At 43.4% G+C, this 18,528-nt stretch overlaps 1 protein-coding gene across 5 annotated transcripts in view; it reads right to left on the minus strand.

Moving 5' to 3' along the window:
* The window catches only part of megf11 (multiple EGF-like-domains 11), a 69,866-nt gene that overhangs the window by 38,043 nt on the left and 13,295 nt on the right, over nucleotides 1–18,528 (minus strand). For 4 of the 5 annotated variants that reach the window (XM_084017736.1, XM_084017735.1, XM_084017737.1 and 1 more), the window contains exons 2-6: nucleotides 17,968–18,087; nucleotides 16,389–16,503; nucleotides 14,823–14,924; nucleotides 13,841–13,941; nucleotides 8,893–8,985 (exon numbers count right to left, since the gene is read on the minus strand). In XM_084017736.1, the coding sequence (XP_083873862.1) occupies nucleotides 8,893–8,985; nucleotides 13,841–13,941; nucleotides 14,823–14,924; nucleotides 16,389–16,495 (403 nt within the window). In that variant the 5' untranslated portion in view covers nucleotides 16,496–16,503; nucleotides 17,968–18,087. The remainder of the gene's footprint in view (nucleotides 1–8,892; nucleotides 8,986–13,840; nucleotides 13,942–14,822; nucleotides 14,925–16,388; nucleotides 16,504–17,967; nucleotides 18,088–18,528) is intronic. The other variant, XM_084017734.1, reaches the window with a different exon arrangement.

Below are 18,528 nucleotides of genomic sequence, written 5' to 3' on the forward strand. Positions count from 1 at the left end.
ACAGGACCAATGAGGCTCATATGTCCAGAATATCTTCCAAAGACATGTGTGTGTGTGTGTGTGTGTGTGTGTTTGTGCACATGAAACCAGATGATGCATGATACTAATGCAAAACCTCTTCAAAGGATTGTAGTTGTCGCTTTCAGTGAGAATATTTAAATAATATTCCACTCTTGAACAACATTTGTGTGCCTGTGTGTGTGTGCCTGTGTGTGTGTGTGTCTTTCAGTAGTAGCAGTAAAGAAGGCTGTCAGCTACAGTGCCTGTGCCACAATTCATTCGGTGAACTCACTGTCAGTCAGCTGAAGTCTTTGCACGGTGATTTACACCACACATAAGTCACATGAGTAAGTAGAGACATGACAACATCTCTGTCAGAGCCTCACCATTAACTTCCACACAGTTCAAACTGATCCATTTAAGAAGGGAGAATTCACCGGAAATCTAAAGTACAAATGTTTCCCTCTTACCTGTAGAGCTTTTTTATCATCTAGATTTTTTTTGGTGTGTGTGTGTGTGTGTGTGTTTTGCCTGGTTTGGGCCCTATATGGCACTTGATTGTGAGCAGTTTCAGTCCTAAGAACAAGGTTTGTGGATTATCTAGAGTAACTGGGTGAACTAACCCTTTAACAATCACCTTCAATGTCTATTGATAAACTGCAAATAATCAACTGAAACCAGCCAGGTTTGTATGTAAAGTCCATCCTGATTTCTTAGTATATATACGCAGACTATTAGTCAAATACATGTTGTAATGGGAATTTTGGATGTTTGTACTTTATAATCAGAATATTTGTCAGGCCAGACGTCGATCCGCATCTCCTCATCTGACTGTTATGCTATGACGAAAACTAATGCCTGTTTGTAGATGATATGAACATGAGTGCCACATTGACATAAGATAATTTCAGGACTATGACGCCTGTGTTCTGTAAATCTTGACCTTGCCTGTACATCTTGTCTTTGTAAGATAGGACATGATCCGTCCTTTGGTTCCTCCTCCTTAAAAGGGAGACTGTTGTTGGACTCAGGGTCGTTCCTGCTGATTCTGAACCTTTGCATCAGAAGGCAGGGGTGACCAGTCCCTCCTCTGCAGATGAGAATACTTAGTGGAATAAACCTCGGAGAAAAAGCTGATCCTGGTTGTTGATCTTTATTGGGCAGATTCATTTTTCCACAACAATGTCTTAGCTAGTAAAGCCTGGTATATCATTTGATTGAATATACATCAGTAGCACAGTCTTATCAAAAGCAATCAACCGTCTTCATAGCATCACTCTAACCAACGTTATGGCAGTCAAACTAGTGGACAAAATAAAGGTGTATTTATATTCAGCTTAACTCACCAAAACACACCGTTTATCCTTGAGGTCAACTTTGTTGGCATTTTGCTCTGTATTGTTATTGCCTCCACCTGTCAATCAAAAACCAGCAGCAGGATGTAAATGCATGAGTGTTCCATAGACCGTATTAAAAGATGGACGACACGACAGCTGCCCAAAAGCTGAAGCCAAAAACAATCTGGATCGAACCCTGGTGGCTAGCTGCAGGACATGTCATAAAAGTAAATGTGACATTTTTTTGATGATACTATAAAAAGGGGGCTGTGACGTCATCATTAATAGACCCAGAGGCTCAGGAGTTGTAGAGAAGGAACTTTAACTCAACTTCAAACGTAAACTGTATATAATTATTTTCATATATTTTTATTTTCACTTATGTGTTATTGTGCAACAGGGTCTGGATATGAGTATAGGGTATTGCATGTTGGTATGGTTCCCTATCTATACTATTGTGTTGTACTGTACCACGTTGCATTGTGCATCAACATTATGCTGTAGCACATGGCTATTGTTATTGTTGGGTATGTCAAGTCAATTGGCGATTGTTATAAACTGCAGCAGGTGGGGAAGGAGGGGTTTTGGGTTTGGTGTGTGGATAGGTGGGTTGATGAGAGCCTCTATGTATGTTGTGTCTGTTGTTGTAACTGTAATGTCTTGTCTTGTATTATATGTTCTGTTGGACCCCCTTGAAAACAAGATGACTCATCTTAAGGGGTTATCCATAAATATACTTACTAATATACAGTCTTTGGTTCGCACAGTCATTAACCATGTTGCTACCGAGCTTAATAACATTTCAACTGACTTGGTAGGCTTAGCCAGTGCTGTCGGCCCGTCATGGGTTCTTTTTTTAATTTTATTTTTATCAGGGAGCAACATAGAGGGCCCTAGTTTCGTGGCGCAGCGCAGGGTGGCGGAGCTGGTGCAATGCAAGTTTCGACCAGCACGGCCTTGCGCGCGGTCAGTTTGGCAGTTTGGTGGATCGCCTGCGCCAAGATGGGTGTGGCGGCACAGCAGGGGGAGGCGTCACAGATTCAGCTTGGTGTAGTGGAAGTTTCGTGGCAAAAAGCCTGGCTGAGACTGCTCCAACCTGGTCTACTCTTGGCGCATTTAGGGGTGCGCAGGTGACGGAGTGGTTAGAGCGCATGCCATGTATGTTACACGTACGCATACGCCGCTGACCCCGGTTCAAATCCCGTCTGAAGGTCTTTTGCTGCATGTCACGACTCCCTCTCTCTCTCCTGTTTTTCATATCTATCCACTGCTAATAAAATGCATCTATGCCTGAAAAAAAAAAAAAAAAATACAGCAGCTCGTGCCTGGTCTCACGCCTCGGCAGCCTGTTGTCCGTGTGGAGAAACGCGCAACTTTGCCGCAAGCTGGAACCGGAGTTGGGGCTGCAGCTGGTCTGAGCAGCACGCGAGGTCCCGGTGTCCCGCCGTTCTGGTGTTGGACGGGGAATCCGGTGCAGCTGTGGAGCGCAGATGATGAAGACGGTGATGATGATTAATGGCCCAGGCGGCTCGTGCAGGCACCGGGTTCTCGCCACCATTATGTCTACTGCTGTGCGCCCTGACCCTGTTTTGTGATAGACATGCCTAAAATGTGCCTACAATTTCTATAGTGATATAACATCGGCATTATAATTATTATGACTATGATGATTTTTCATATTTTTGGTGCCCCCTCAGCACTTGGTGCCCTACGCACATTGCGTGATGCGCGTGGTGGGAGTGGCGGCGCTGCTTCTGTCATTGGGTTGTCAAGTGACGAAACTTGCACTGAACCTCGCCTGGTGCATTAAAGGTGAGGAGAGGAGCTCATTTGATTGGTGAAGATCTGAATCGGCTGTGTTAATCCCAGTCCATTTCAGCACCATTACACACATACAGAGCTAAGCAAAAACATGTATTTGGACAGTTGTGCTAACATATTCTCCAAGCTATTACTGTTCCTTTCATTTTACAATGTATAAAATAGAAACATTTGAACAAAGGAAGTCACATTTACTAATTTTACCATCAAGATTAATAGACTGGTACTTCAAGCCATGTAATAGAGGTACTTAAAGCAGTTCAGGTCTCCGTGATCTTATATATCTGATCCATTTTGACCACCAACTTTTAAATTTCTCAGAATGTAATTTTAGAGCGAATGTCAGTCTCTCCATGATGTAGATTTCGTGAACAGTCCCTTGCCAGTCTTTCAGTGTCGGTGCATTGGGTTGTAGCCATTTCCTTGTCCATCCATCCATCCATTGTCTACCGCTTATCCTGTATTTAGGGTCACGGGGGGGCTGGAGCCGATCCCAGCTATCATTGGGCGAAGGCAGGGTACACCCTGGACAGGATGCCAGTCTATCACAGGGCCGACATGTAGAGACAAACAACCATTCACGCTCACATTAACACCTACGGGCAATTTAGAGTCACCAATGAACCTATCCCCATCCTGCATGTCTTTGAACTGTGGGAGGAAGCCGGAGAACCCGGAGAGAACCCACGCTTACACGGGGAGAACATGCAAACTCCACACAGAAGGAACCCAGGGCCGACCCGGGAATCGAATCCGGAACCCTCTCGCTGTGAGGCGAGAGTGCCACCCACTACACCACCGTGTAGCCCTTGTTATGGCTTTCTTTGCTCCAATCAAAAATATCTTCATTAGATATTTGTCTGCTATTGATTGGGTAGTAATGCCATGGTACAAAAATACATTGAGCTGGCATCAAATTGTATAGTCATTGAAAAATACATTCCAGGCAATCAAGAGAGTCATGCCAGAAAGATGAAACTTTCAGACAATCCCAAAATAAATGATAATGGTTGGCCACATCTGAACCACACATCCTCCAACAACTTGTCCCACTATCTTGATGTCTCTTCTGAGCAGGTGTTGTAAAAAATCTCACAATGTTTTTTCCATCCAAACTCTCCGTCATGTGTTCTTATCGTCACTTTGATCCTAAATGCACTTATAGAGATGGATGGCTGGCGGTTGTGCCACCCACCTGGACATCTTGGATTGTATTTGAGTGTCTCTCCAGTTCCCTAAAGAACACGCCCCCACCAGCACAGCCTCTCACATAGTTTAAATTCAGGGCATGTTTTTGGGCCTGAACGGCCACAAGATCTACACTGATAAACGTGATGACTCGGTTAAGTTTGAATTTAAGAAAAGCTGGTCCAACCGGCAGCAGTTCATAGGATAAGGAGGCAGAAATTAGGTGATACCTCAATGGGAATGAACTCTGTGCTGTGGAGAAATAAATAACACTGTCACATACTTGGCAGTATATAAACTGACTGCAACACTCTCCAGGACCCCGGTGTACTGTACAAAAAGCAAAGCTCTGTCAACAGAGGAGGGCTTCATGGATACACACACACACACACACACTCACACACACACACACACACACACACACACAGCACTATAGATCGGTCTGTCTTCTGTCCCCTGGAGAAATACAGTTGCCTGGGCACTTTGATCTATCAAAATGCATAAGGCGGGTGGCATCGACTGTTACATGCAACAAGGGGTTCCTTGCCTTTCAGAATGATACAGTTGGAATATTTATAGCTCTCCCAAAATATCTCTCTTTACACGGTTACTAAATGAGGAATGCAATTGATTTCGACTTTCCTTTTTCTCTTTTCTTTAAAAAAAAAAAAAAAAAGGTGGTGTGGAGATCCAATCTCACTTTTCCAGTTTTTATATAGATATAGGGCCATCATCGCAGAGAAAAGTGACTTGTTGCTTTTAAACACATTCAAACCACACACACACACACACACACACACACACACACACACACACACACACACACACTGAATTCTCTATATGTAAGATTAATGAAGGGAGAATATTTGAGAGAAAAGTACGGAGGCGTTTGAAGGAATGAGCAAAGCAACAGTAAATCTGTGTAAGCATCCCTGCCCCGTTCAGTCTCTTGGTCTTTGACAGCGAAACATGTCAATGTCCTGCTGCTGTGGGATTGGAGAGGAACCATCTGGCTCAGATGCACTTCTGAGAATAATGTGTAAATTCTGCCGCCGGGTGCCGGAGGGAGTCCTCACAAGGGTGTTTTTCATGCCAAAATGAAGTTTACTTGTAGGGTTTTGGTCTGGTTACTCTTTCATATTGCGTCTCTGGGGAAATGTCATCTGCAATTAAATAAGCTAACGAAGCTAAAGGAAATAACCCACATTTCTGCCCAAATACTTGATTCAACACAGTGAGTTCAATATCTAATCAAAACAAATCACTGCTTTATTTTAAAATAAGAAATAATGTTATTGTGACTAAGCTGCCAATTAACATGAAACAAGTAGCATGCAGCCCCCCATGTCTGGTATGATCTTCCATAAACAAGTATTCATAGGCCACATTCATCAATTAACCACGCGGAGGCAGTTCTTCCCGTCTGAATATATCAGGGAGGAATATGTTACCTCATGGACCACGGCTTTCCAACCACATTAGATTTGAATGTTAAGTGTGATAGATTTCTTCTTAAAACACAAAGGATGCTTTGTGGTTAACAGAGCTACAAACCACTCCTTGGACTCTAACTTGGTAGCATTGATTTTTACAATATCTGCACAAGTGGCTTTACATTTCCACCACAACAAGGCAAAGCAAGTGAGGGGGAAAAAGGCCACATTTATGCATATTTCGTCTCCCTCGGCACTGGGAACATATCATTATCCGACTGAAGCAGATGAAATCAATGATAGTGCTTCAATGCACCTAGTCTTTTACAAGCGATGGCAGTCATAGCTAAATATACCTTGTACATACAACATCTATCTTTATCATTCTCTTTATGTGACAGCTGTTATTACCGTAGCATAAGGTGACCCCGTGACACGCTAATTTAGAGGAATTAAATCACAAGTGTTGAAAAGTACACAGTGACGGAGGCAAAGAGACCGAGTCATTTCTCTGCAACTTCAGAAAAGAAACTCATAAGATTTAAAATAAAAAACTCGGTATAGTTTTCATTCAATAAACTCATGATATTCTACAAAGATCAGATTCCCCCATTTCATCTGATATTGCCTTGTTCTTTTTCCAGCAATATACTTTATCTGTTGCAGACTACAACCAATAATACGACTACTTTGGGGAAAAGCTAGTACTATACTTCAGCAGACTAAAATGACTAAAGAAATACTGTTCGGTCTCATAAGCTCCATATATCTGAATTGCCTTTGCAAAATGACTGCTCTCTCTGTTTTGAGTCTAATTTCTTTATTATTTACATGGTGAAAATCCTATTGAGATCAGTGTTGTTTTTGAAGACGAATGCTACTGACAAAACAAAGAAGACACAGAGAAGACAAACAGTGCATTTCAATATAAAAACAGAAGAAGGCAAAGCAACAGCACACAAGCATGAGACAAAACAAACACGAACAGGTTCATGTAACCACACTGCTTTGATGCCTCGAGCTGTTCAATGAAACGGTAAGAAGAAGAAAATCAATTCAATGACATGTGATCAGAGAAAGACATTCAATATCACGTTCCACAAACAACACACAGGCATTAGAGGAATCACACACAACAACAACAACAATTAATCATTCATCAGCACTCTGGGAAAACCCAACCCAAACTCAGAATGCTCCAAATCCACGTACGGTGGATGTAGAACGAGACAACATTTGCAAACAAACATCTAGCAGCGTGTCCTTGGGAGGAGTCAAAGACATCCCAGGACTCCAGGCAGGTCACAGGGCGGGCCGGGTCTCAGTGGGACCGTCGCCTCAGGCAGGGGAAGAGGACGAAATGTTTTAGCTGCAGCAGATTGTCAGCAGCAGGAGACAGGTGATATCTCTCTTACGCCTTCACCACTGCTCTCAACACAACTTACTCTCTCACCTTATCGCCTTCCCTTTTCAGGCCACAAACAGTCCGACTCTTTATTTCTCACCACCTGACCCACATACAAAACCGCTTCCTGGTGGGTGCTGCTCCAGAAACGAGGTCCAAGCCTTTGATGCGGCTCCAGATCACTGGCTGAAAGGCTGTCACTTCAGCTTTAGGCCCGCTCAGCATCCCACAGCAGCCCTTCGTCTCCGAGCCTGGGCAACATACGCTTTGCATCGCAGTCGGGCATCCTTCATCAGGCGACCGGCTCACTCTGCCTTCTCACCAGCTAGCGTGAAATACCTCAACTCAATCATAATCGGAGTAATATAAACAGCAAATAAACCACATCATTGATTGTGTTGGAACCGAGTAGATGTTAAAGTGTGCTTTCCAGTCCACATGAGCCATAATATAATAGCTGCACTTACATGAGGACTACCTAAGCTCACATCCTCCACCTGAGCTGGGTAAATGTAAAATGTACCGTGAAAGACAAAAAAAGAGAAAGAGATGGAAAAAACATGCTGAACCATTTACAAGAAGGAAAAAGAGGGCAGATTTAATTTAAAAATTGGCACGCATTCCTCATTTCTACAGATGAAAGCTCGTAAATGAAAAAGCCTGGAATGATGCCTGGTATGGAAATCTAAAAGTTATGAATAATGCCTCTGTCTCAATCATCAAGTCTGTTTTAATAAGGTGGATTAGCCCAGCACCTGCAGGCTGAAAGGCACACAAGGCTGCACTCCTAACCAACCAAGAGTGGGACAAGACTCCCAGGGAGCCCTGAACCTCACATCCGTCCCGTTGGACCCTCAATAGTCTGTGTGCAGCAGCAAAACAGCTCAGGGTTGTCATGGCCATGAATCCCCCACCAACGGGCCGGCGTCACAGCGAGAGCAGCTGATTTACACACAGTTGCTAATCAGGGAATGGCTCTCTTACTAATGAAAACTCATAGATCTATACAATAACAGTACTGATATGATTTCAGCTCCCATTACTCATTCTTAAATATGCAATGGGCAATTACAGTTGGTGCGGCTGGGAGCAATTCAAGTTAACAAAATGGGGTCAGAATGGTGACTAGGTCACTGACCTGGGAATAACAGCCTCCTGTAAGCACAATCACAGTCTCTCTGCAGACATAAATAAAACAAAGGAGTAAATAGATTCATTCCTGCTGTCTGGCCTCAGTGACGCTCCAACATTTAGCTGATTGCAGGATGGATATGCCCAAACCGCACCATCCCATTCCTCCTGGAGAGCAGCTCCGAGAGCCGTGAGGAAACCCCCCCAGTAAACAAAGAAAGGCCAGCACAATGGTTTGTCAGCTTGGCACTGATTCATCGTCCCACTGAACAAGGCACAGGCACCAGTCTAATCATGACTTAGACCATAATAGAGGGCTCGGTAGACATGGGGGGGAGGGGGGGGGTCATCCATCCGCCATATTCATCAAGCAAATCACTTCCACTTCCAGCAGATGAAAATTAATTCATTGTGACTTACCTGTTCCATTGGCTGTGTTTGCAAAGAAGAGAGGACACAAAGCTGAGCAGCTTTGAGGTAACAGTTGAAGGAGTCACAGTAGAACCTTATTTATTCCATTTAGGAATAAATGAGTCCAAGTGACTAATTGTGGGATTTAGGAATGAAGAGCACTCACCACTAGAGCAGTCCAGTCCGCCCCATCCAGGCTCACACTGACATGTGTCAGGAGACACACAGCGGCCGTGGACACACTCCTCTGTACACAGAGCTGGGACACACAGAGACACTTCCTCATCAGTGGAGTTTATACTGGAGTCAGCACTCACACGCATGCAAGCAAACACACACACACACACACAGATGCAAACACACACACACACACACACACATGCAACACACACACACACACACACACACACACACACACACACACACACACACACACACACACACACACACACACATGCAAACACACAAACAAACACACACAAACACACAAACAAACAAACATGCACACACACGCACACAAACACACACACACACATGCAAACACACAAACACACACACAAACACACAAACAAACAAACATGCACACACACGCACACAAACACACACACACACACACACACACACAAACAAACAAACACACACACACACGCACACAGACACATTAACACACACACACTCACACACACACACACAAACACACGCATGCAAACACGCACACACACACACACACACATACACACACAAACACACGCACACACATGCAAACACGCAAACATACACACACACACACACAAACAGACAAACACACATGCAAAGACACACACACAAACACACACATACATACACACACACACGTGCAAACACACAAACACACACAAACACACACACACATACACCCACACACACGGACACACACACACACAAACATCATTAAGCCTCCAATAAACAGTATAATGAAAGCACGAAGATAACAGCTGAAAGAAAATAGCCAATAAAACTGAACACTCAATGTCTCTCTAATACCATCAGGGGACTAAATCTGAGCCATGGCACTCATATTCAACATCCATCTCCACTACTTGACACGGGGCCCAATGATTTCTTAGGAGATTGAGTCCTTGGTTAACATCTCTGTTTATCACACAGCGTTACTCTCCACAATGAGGTGTTATCAGTAGGCTGAGCCATGAAGGAACAAGCGGTAAATCCCCTCTAATTTGATCAGCCAGTGCTTTGTCACATAGCGATGCTTTAATGTATCGAGTCCAGGCACCTCAGTGTTTACCAAGTGTGCAGTTTTCTTGATCATTCATATTGGGCAACACAGCAGCCGATTGATTGGGTCAGCATTAGTATTCCTGGGAGCGTGTTCGCAAGGGTTTGAGGTTTGGTTCAGCTGGATTATAAAGCGACCTACATGGAGGAGGGTTTTTCTGCCACAGTGCCAAGTTTTTGTGTGAAGCCAAAAAGGAAAAAGTATCACAAAAATAGGCACTTAGCATGAATAAATCTGTGGCAGCCAAGGTCACCTGGCCAGCAGGGTAAAGACAGACAGGTTCTTATCTGAGGAATGAGACAGTCGGGACAATACAACAAGAGAGAGAAACCCCGCCTGATGGGAATCAGCAGTCCACTAACATGGCCTGTGGAGAGATGATACACAATCCAAGGGCAGCAGAAGAGACAAACCACTGCCTTAACTGATCAGACCTTCATCCAAGTTCTGCCTCTTTAGGTTTTCTTGTTTCATGATCAAAAGGGGGAGAAAAAAAAGAGGATCAGGAAAGCATCTGATTTGTCTTTTTAAACGGATGCCCTGGGGTGCTTTTGCACTTCTGTGTGCAACACTATGGCACTCATTCTGCAGGCAGAGAGGTCAGTAAAGAGCTGGCTGCAGGCCTGAACAGTGCTACTATAGATTATCACTCAATCAGGCTTCGATTAGGATCCACCGCCAGCGGGAGAGATGCTGCGGGAGAGGAGAAAGAGGAGTGAATTCCAAACACCCACGAGCCGGTGCTAATCGCAGAAATGCTCCCAAGGCAAAAATGGTAAACCAGAGATTGAAAGATAATTTAGGGCAGATTTCTGAGCCTCAGTACCCTGGCAGAAAGCTGTCTCATTACACTAAGCCAGCAAAAAAGAACATTTGTGCTGATGAAGGTGTGAGATTGACTACCTGTAATCAATGAGGCCACAGTATGCAGAGTATTCAAAGGAGGAGACAAATTCAATGTCACAACGACATGTTGATTTCGTTTACTTTCAATCAGCAAATTCTGATCAGCGAGAACAGGGACATGCAAATGTTTCACATGCTTTATATAAAAGGGAAAAATTTAAATTACATTTAGAGTATGGAGAAAGAATGAAGCGCACCCTTCTCCTGAGATCTGAACCGGCGTTCTGAAGGGATGGCATAATAAAGTAGGAGGAGGTAGGTCTTTCATTTTAATTGAAATTCATGAATCACTCTGCTTAACTCATGTCTAAGGAATCTGTTGGAAAAATTGAGTCTTTCATCTAGATAAAAGGCTAATCTAACTCATTATGCAGAGGTGTTATCAGAACAGGGAACAATGGAGCTAATTGGTTATTGTCATTCGGTGTTAATACATTCGATATTTTTGCCCAGTCAAACTAAAATCTTTAAAAATGTTTGATAAAATAGATAATTTTGAGTCTTTCTTCTAAAGTGTTTTATTCTCCCTGTTTTCGGAGGGATTTGCTGTGGTCAGGGGAAAAAAGACCCATCAGTACAAGTCTGTGTGTTTGTGATTTATGTAGTAGTAGTAGTAGTAGTAGTAGTAGTAGTAGCAGTAGTAGTAATAGTAGTGGTAGTAGTTGTACCCCAGTGGAAATGAATTGAGCAAAATGTGGACATAACGAGGAAGTTGATGGATCAGTCTGAGAGATATGCAGAACATATCAAACAACACCTTACAAAGCTTCTTCCACATGTCCCTATCTAGCACAGAGATGATTCATTTTAAAGCTGTCTTTGAAGCATTAAAAAAAAATGCAACAAAGACAGCAATAAAAATGAAATCAAAGGCACGAAATCCCTTTCTGGAGCAAAATCTCATCATCTTCTCGATCATCAAAAAACCTAAATGTGAAATGTGCTAGTGTACCGCCGCCTGAAACGAGTCCAACTAATTCTGCCGGCGAAATCATTTTTAGAATTGCACAGCAACGCTGGACGGACAAGAGACATGCAGAAGTCGTCTGACCTAAATGCTCGGCAAAAACAGGGACTTATAACCTCGCAGAGCCTGTCAGCCTCTGAAGATATTACAAGCTGTTGTCATTAGCGAGTTCCCCTCATGCACAACTGTAATAATCATGCTTATTAGGAGGGAATGAGTTCCTCACATCCTCTACGTAGGCTGGTGACAGATTAAGGTAATGACTTATGACAGATCAAAGGTCACAGAATTAATAAAGACCTCTGGTGGAAAACTTCAAGCACTAATTAACGATAAAACGGATCACAATTCAACTTATTGTGGAGAGCTTTGAGAAAAATCTGACAATTCCTTCCAGAAGACAGAGTGAAGCAAAACAAAAAAAACAAAAAAAGCATCCTAAAAGATGGTGTCGCTGATTTTGTGTTAGAAGTATCCTCCTTTTGTTCTTTGTGGGTTCATTTTGGTTGATTCAAGGTCTTCACATCCTTCATTTAGCCCGACAAAAAACAGGCAGGATTATGAGGCAAATACTCTTGAAGCATTTCAGTCGTTTAATGAAAAGGACTTCATGAAGAAAGCTACAGTGAACAAACAACACACAAGGGGAAGGGGGTCTTTTACATTGAGTAAACCACTAAGTGTCCTGAAATAGACAACTTGAGTTAATTTTGGGTCGATTTGCTCTCCAATGCCCCCTTTTGTCACTGTATGCAAAAAAAGCTTGGGGAGTACAAATCTCTTAATCCTGGTAGTGAGAGTGCTGGATTAAAAGGGGTGGAACAGTTTGCAAAGGCAGCGGAAAGTGAAACTGCCCTCTCGGCCCCTATCAACACAGTCTTCACCTGGAACAGGGTTAAAGGGAAGGGCAGCTGTTTGCAATCCTGACATGATATCAAAATAAAACCTTTTGTTCACGCAGCAGAGAGGCTTTGTAGAGTAGATTCACCTGGTTAACACCCCGAAAAAAGCCTGCTAAAGAACTAATAGCTCCATTGTCAGTGAAATGGTTAATGAATACATTATTGATTAATCTGTGCCTCCCTCCTCAAGACGCCAAAATAATCAAACCAGCTCAGATTCTTTGCTGGCTGGCTTCCCGGTGCTCTGCTGCCGGAGGCTAGTAAAAAACTAGAAAAGGACAAGCTCAGCTGTGGTCAAAGAGCATACCCACATGGCTGCAGTGACTGTATCAGTAAGTCCCACGTGTGGCAAAAAAAAGAAAAATCTAGGAAAATATTAAAGTGTGATTCTAACCTTACTTAAAGGGAATAAAACATTAGATAAGGCGAGAATATCAAAAACGTAACTCTCAGAAGCTATATGTTCTGTCTTTATTTGGCCAACATGCAAAAATATTCAGTTTGATGTGAGTGAATAAAAATAGAAATCAATGACCGTTAATTAAGCTATAAAAAAAAAAAACTACAGGGTCGTTATCAGCACATTGCTACAGTCCAATTTTCACGGCTTCTGCTCTTTTTATGTTATTGAATTCCAGGATGGTTTTATGGTGAGTGCTATACCTACTCAGTCTGTAACCAGGACCCTCCTGGCTCGTTAACTTCTCTCATTGTTATACAACTTCAATTAAGTTACTCTTACTGGACGGGCAAGGCAGAGAGAGGTCTGCTCTGCCTTCATATTAAATCATGCTCCACCACCTTGAACTGAGTAAATGCACATGGATGGTGGCATGCTAACAGAGGAGGTAGTGGTGGCGTGTTACTGGGGGTTCATGATAAGAGGGTGGGGGGCTCAACAAATGGAGAAGGTCGACCGCAACCCGGCGGGGAGTTGTTGCTTTTTCTTCAAGCCACCTACAGGAACAACCAATCCTATATTCACTCCTGTTCTCTGAAGGCTAGTAGACATAACCTGAAATGTCATCATCAAAGACATGAAGAAGAAAAAACAGATACTCACGAACACACAAGTCTCCGCTCTCAAAGTAACCAGGGCAACACTGCGAGCGGCGCCTATACATTGTCCTCACTCCCCGCCGGTAAGCTGTCTTATAGCTGATCCTAGAAAAGCACACGGAGACAGCTACGTGAGGTAAAGGGTGACCCTTTGTGAAGGGCAGGAAAACATACAGTTGGTTTTTAAGTTTTTTAAAGTACAACAAGGGAGACAAATTAAAGCCAGTGGGGTTTTGTGTGGAAGACCTGCTACATAAAAGTAAGTATTTGGGAGTTGACTTACTTAGTTGGATGCCCATAATAAACCTTAAAGGAGTCATAACCTGGTTTTATACGTATCCAGCCCCCCTTGGATCGCTTTGGATCAATTCGTAAAACTTATTAGAAAAAAAAAAAAAAATTTTAATCAAACATTGAGCTTGTTCTGACGCTTTTTCGTACCGCGATTTTATCACGCGAGATTACGCGCGAGGTTTTGACTGGTCCGGATGTGCATTGTATAATATGTAATGAGGCGCGCGTTGATTCGCCGCAGGAAGGACAGAGCCGGGGGGGCTTGCCTGCATGCAGACTCCAAAACATAATGGCGGCGCTTCGGCGATTTCAGGTAGCGGACGGGAGGGGGGGTTGGGTGGTGAAAGAGGGGTGGGCTTATGCAAGTAGCCGCCACGGTGACGTCACCGAAGGCGCAGAATCAAAATCTCGTGCTTTAGGAATGCACACCCTTGTGTGCTATTCCTGTTCGGAAAAAGAGCAGAAGCGAAAAAACGGCGCCACTTTCAAACTCCAGCCTTTCAGGCAAGTTTCAACTGAGGTCAAACACAGATATGCATGTTTTAACAAGAGAAATTGCGATTTCCAGGTGATGACTCCTTTAATGGAGTAATTAAAGCTCTGACTGTGAGATGATTGCAGTCAGAGGCACCCTGGCTCTGAACAAATTTGGGGGACAGTCTTTAAAACAAAGAAGGCTCCTCCAAACGTACCTGTGCCTTGTGCATTTAAACCAGTTGAGGATGTCGGTGCATCTGGTGTAGTAGATCTGGTCAAACGGGTGAGCGTAGGATTCCTGGACCGTCACGGCATAGCTAAAAGACAGAAATACCAGGGGTAGAAAGTACCATTTTTAGATAATTTTACTTTATTTAACCATTTCCATTTTGCACTACTTTATCTTTCAGCTCCACTACATATCAGAGGGGAACATTGTCCTTCTTACTCCGCTATTTATAGGGTATGTATGTTTTTAGTTTCAGTTTTACAAGGAATAGTTAAATATTAAATCAGTGGTTTCCAACACGTTTGGCTTGTGGCTCTTGTGGCAGTGTTTAATGTGGTCCTCTCAACCAAAGAGACATTTCACTTCTCAAATGGTTCCACTTCAATCGGTTTTGGAGGCCCTAAGAACTATTTCTTAGGGCCTCCAATTTCAGCCAAATAAAAAACAAAACAGATGAGAGAATATTAGAATTTAGCAGCATTTTATTTTAATCTCATAGCCCATTTATCATTTCAAGGCCAGTCAGATTTGTTATTTGTTGGGAACCACTGGACTGAACTATTGAACTGTGTATAAAGGGGTAGCTACTAGCTTCAAGATTAAACCCTGCTTACACATGGATACATCAGTCCAATCTAATCATTTAATGCAAGTCAGTTGACATTTCTCTGCAGAACAAGTACTTTTATTTTCTTTCTTTAAGTACATTTTTCTGAAAATACTTCTGTACCTTTACTTTAGGGGTATTTGTACATTGTTGTATTGGTATTTTTACTTTTGTCGAGGATCTGAATTCTTCTTCCGACACTGCTGTAAGCGTGGGAAATATCGCTGTGAAAACAGATTTTCATGCTCTTTGGAGACGCTTGAAAAGGACATAAAGAGCACACAGGTCCCGTCAATGGACACAGCCCCAATGAGAGTAATACAATAACGTTGATATGCAAAGAAAAGGACTTGAAAGGAGCTTTTAGGTGAATTATGTTAGTGATATTTGCAGCCGGAGGCAGTCTGAGGATATTGCAGGACCTCAAAGACATGAACACAGCCCACTTAGGGAATTTATTTCGATGCCAACAAGGTGGAACCACAATCCCTAAGTACACTCACCTTGGTCCGGCAATAATTCAGATAATACATCTTCACAGCTTTCTTTCCTCCCCTTTGTATCGGAGGCAGAAATTATTCCTGCTTATTTCTCATAACTGACACTGCCCAGCACAACTAATAATTATTCAGGCTCCATGGCTGTTGTGATTGATTGGGATGAGAGTACGCTGATCAATTTCCCTGCGTATTTCATTTGAAGCGCTGCAACTCCTCCCATCTCTCAGAGCTTGGCGACATGAGCTGTGAGAGATCGATATACTGCTGTATAGATTTGGGAACAGATCTGGAACTTTAGTTGAGAGCGCTTGTAGCAGGTACATTGAAAAAGTTCCAAGACCGACAACATCAGTCGTGGAAGCTGGCGCTGCTTAACTGCAGAAGATTTGCTTTCGGATCTAAAAAATGCAATGTAGTGTGGTGAAAATGAATGGATACTGCTCACCTCTCCCAGTGGCTGCAGACATTGGGGTCATCCGGGTTTAGACTCCATACATTAGTGGTCAAGCCCAGAACAAGCAGCAGGGTTGGCAAGGCAACGGATGACCACATTCTTTACTCTGAGAGGGGGGACGGGAAAGAAAGACAGATAGTTGCACTTTGACTGTGACTTGGACCAGGTCTCATATTCAAATAAGAACTAATTTGTACTTGGAAGGGGTGCATTTCCACTAATCCTTCTGATGCATGCCTATGCTTTTTTTTTTTTTAAGGGAACAGTTTTTAGAATTTCAGAGGCAGCTCAACGCTGCAAACGATGCAGCCAACTGAGGCAAAGCTGCGTGAGTTGAACTTAGTGCATACATTGCTAGCTAGTTTATGGCCAACATACTGTATGTACAGTCATTACATTGGATATTTGGAGGGAATAAGAACCTGAAGAACGTTGGGATGCGCAAAATTTGTTTTAATTTATTTTGGAGCACACCGTTAGAGGTGGATTTGTTACCTTTGTACAAAAAGGCCAAAGTATTCCTTCAACATTGTTACATATACATGCCGATGCTCGTTTAACATTTCTCCTTCAGTGAGACCTTCAAAGCAGCACATGTGCTCTGAGCTGCTGCTGCGTAGATCAAACCTCCCGTGACAGTGACGGAGATGCTGATTTGTTTAGACCAGCAGGTTATTTCATTAGACCTATAGGCAGAGGAAGAGTGCATATGATCAACGGGCACGCATGACAGTGATGGATTCACCACACGAGCGGGTCTTACTTTAGCACGTCGCTACCGACGATAAAGGATGTATGACACATATGTGACTGACACACAACATATCTCATACTTTAGGTTAATGCCTGGACGCCTGCAGCTGGAGCATAACGATCGTATACATACTGATCCCTCCGTGTCTCGGGAACTTGATGTGGCCTCTTGGGAATAGACAACAGCACAGCAAACAGAAACAACAACACGGGAGAATAAATACAAGGAGGCTGACTCCAGACTTGTCTAGTTGTGTTTGTATGTCTCGGTGTATGAAGTGATCGCACACAACGGTGTGTTTGCATGTAACCAGCAGGCTGTGTGAGCCCTGCGGAGCCCCTGCTTCGTCGCGTTGCAGGGGTTGGGTTCAATATTTCTGAGTGACTGTATCCAATAACACCGGCATTCGCATGTTCAACTAACCTTCTGCATTGATGGCCACATGTAGTTCACTCACATGTGAAGGAAAATCAATCAGACGTCCACTTCCTCTAAGTAGCAGTTCATCTGAACAGGCAGAGGTTAAATTCATGTTCATTTCCTTAACAGGACGATGAATCAGTATGCACATGCCAGAGGGCTTCAGCTCCTCTCATACTCGGGGGTCCATCTGTGAAACAATCCTAATATACTGCAGGACCTGCTTGAGTGACTAGAAAGCTTTTATTCCACCTGTGATTAGACAACCAGCCTCAGTCATTTCTGGGAATGGCTAAAGTGTCACGTTTTCCAAAACAAGCTCGGAATTGGGGTTATTCTGAAAATGTGGCAAGGTAGCCAGTGCAAGTAGCTGGAGGCACGTGGCCTTAAACTCACCTAATCCTCCGGCCTGTGGTCTGTGGATGGTGTGGTTATTTTTGCGGATGCTGATGGGGCTGTGAAAGGACAAAGTGCCGCTGAGACACACGCTGGGAGGGGTGATGACAGGTCGCAGATCTGTAGGAGAGAAGAAAAATAATGAGCTTATGATGACACACTCAAGACACATGCTTCTACCCTTGCTTGCTCTTGCACGCATGCGCTCGCAAAAACTCATGAATTTCTTATGGGATCAAGAATCTCAACAGGGATATAGTTCACAAAAGCTGCTCTTGAAAGGCCAATTTACTCTGAGCAGCCTCCACATCTGACCACGGTTTCATTCCCTCCTACCTGGTATCCATAACACACACGGGGGTCAGCCACAGGAATAAAAGCCTACATTAACTCAAGAGGGCCGAATACAATGATCTCCGCTCACACTTCAGCGGTACAAGTGGCTTGTCCACAATGTGACAGGATGATGCTGTGTGCTCATTAACGGGCCCTACACAAGGGTTCCTGCAACCAGAATGCAGCATGAGCAGAATATTCGCTCTCACTACACTGCTCTTAATA

This window comes from Eutrigla gurnardus (assembly GCF_963514095.1).
Source record: "Eutrigla gurnardus genome assembly, chromosome: 9".
NCBI classification, from domain to species: Eukaryota; Metazoa; Chordata; class Actinopteri; order Perciformes; family Triglidae; genus Eutrigla; species Eutrigla gurnardus.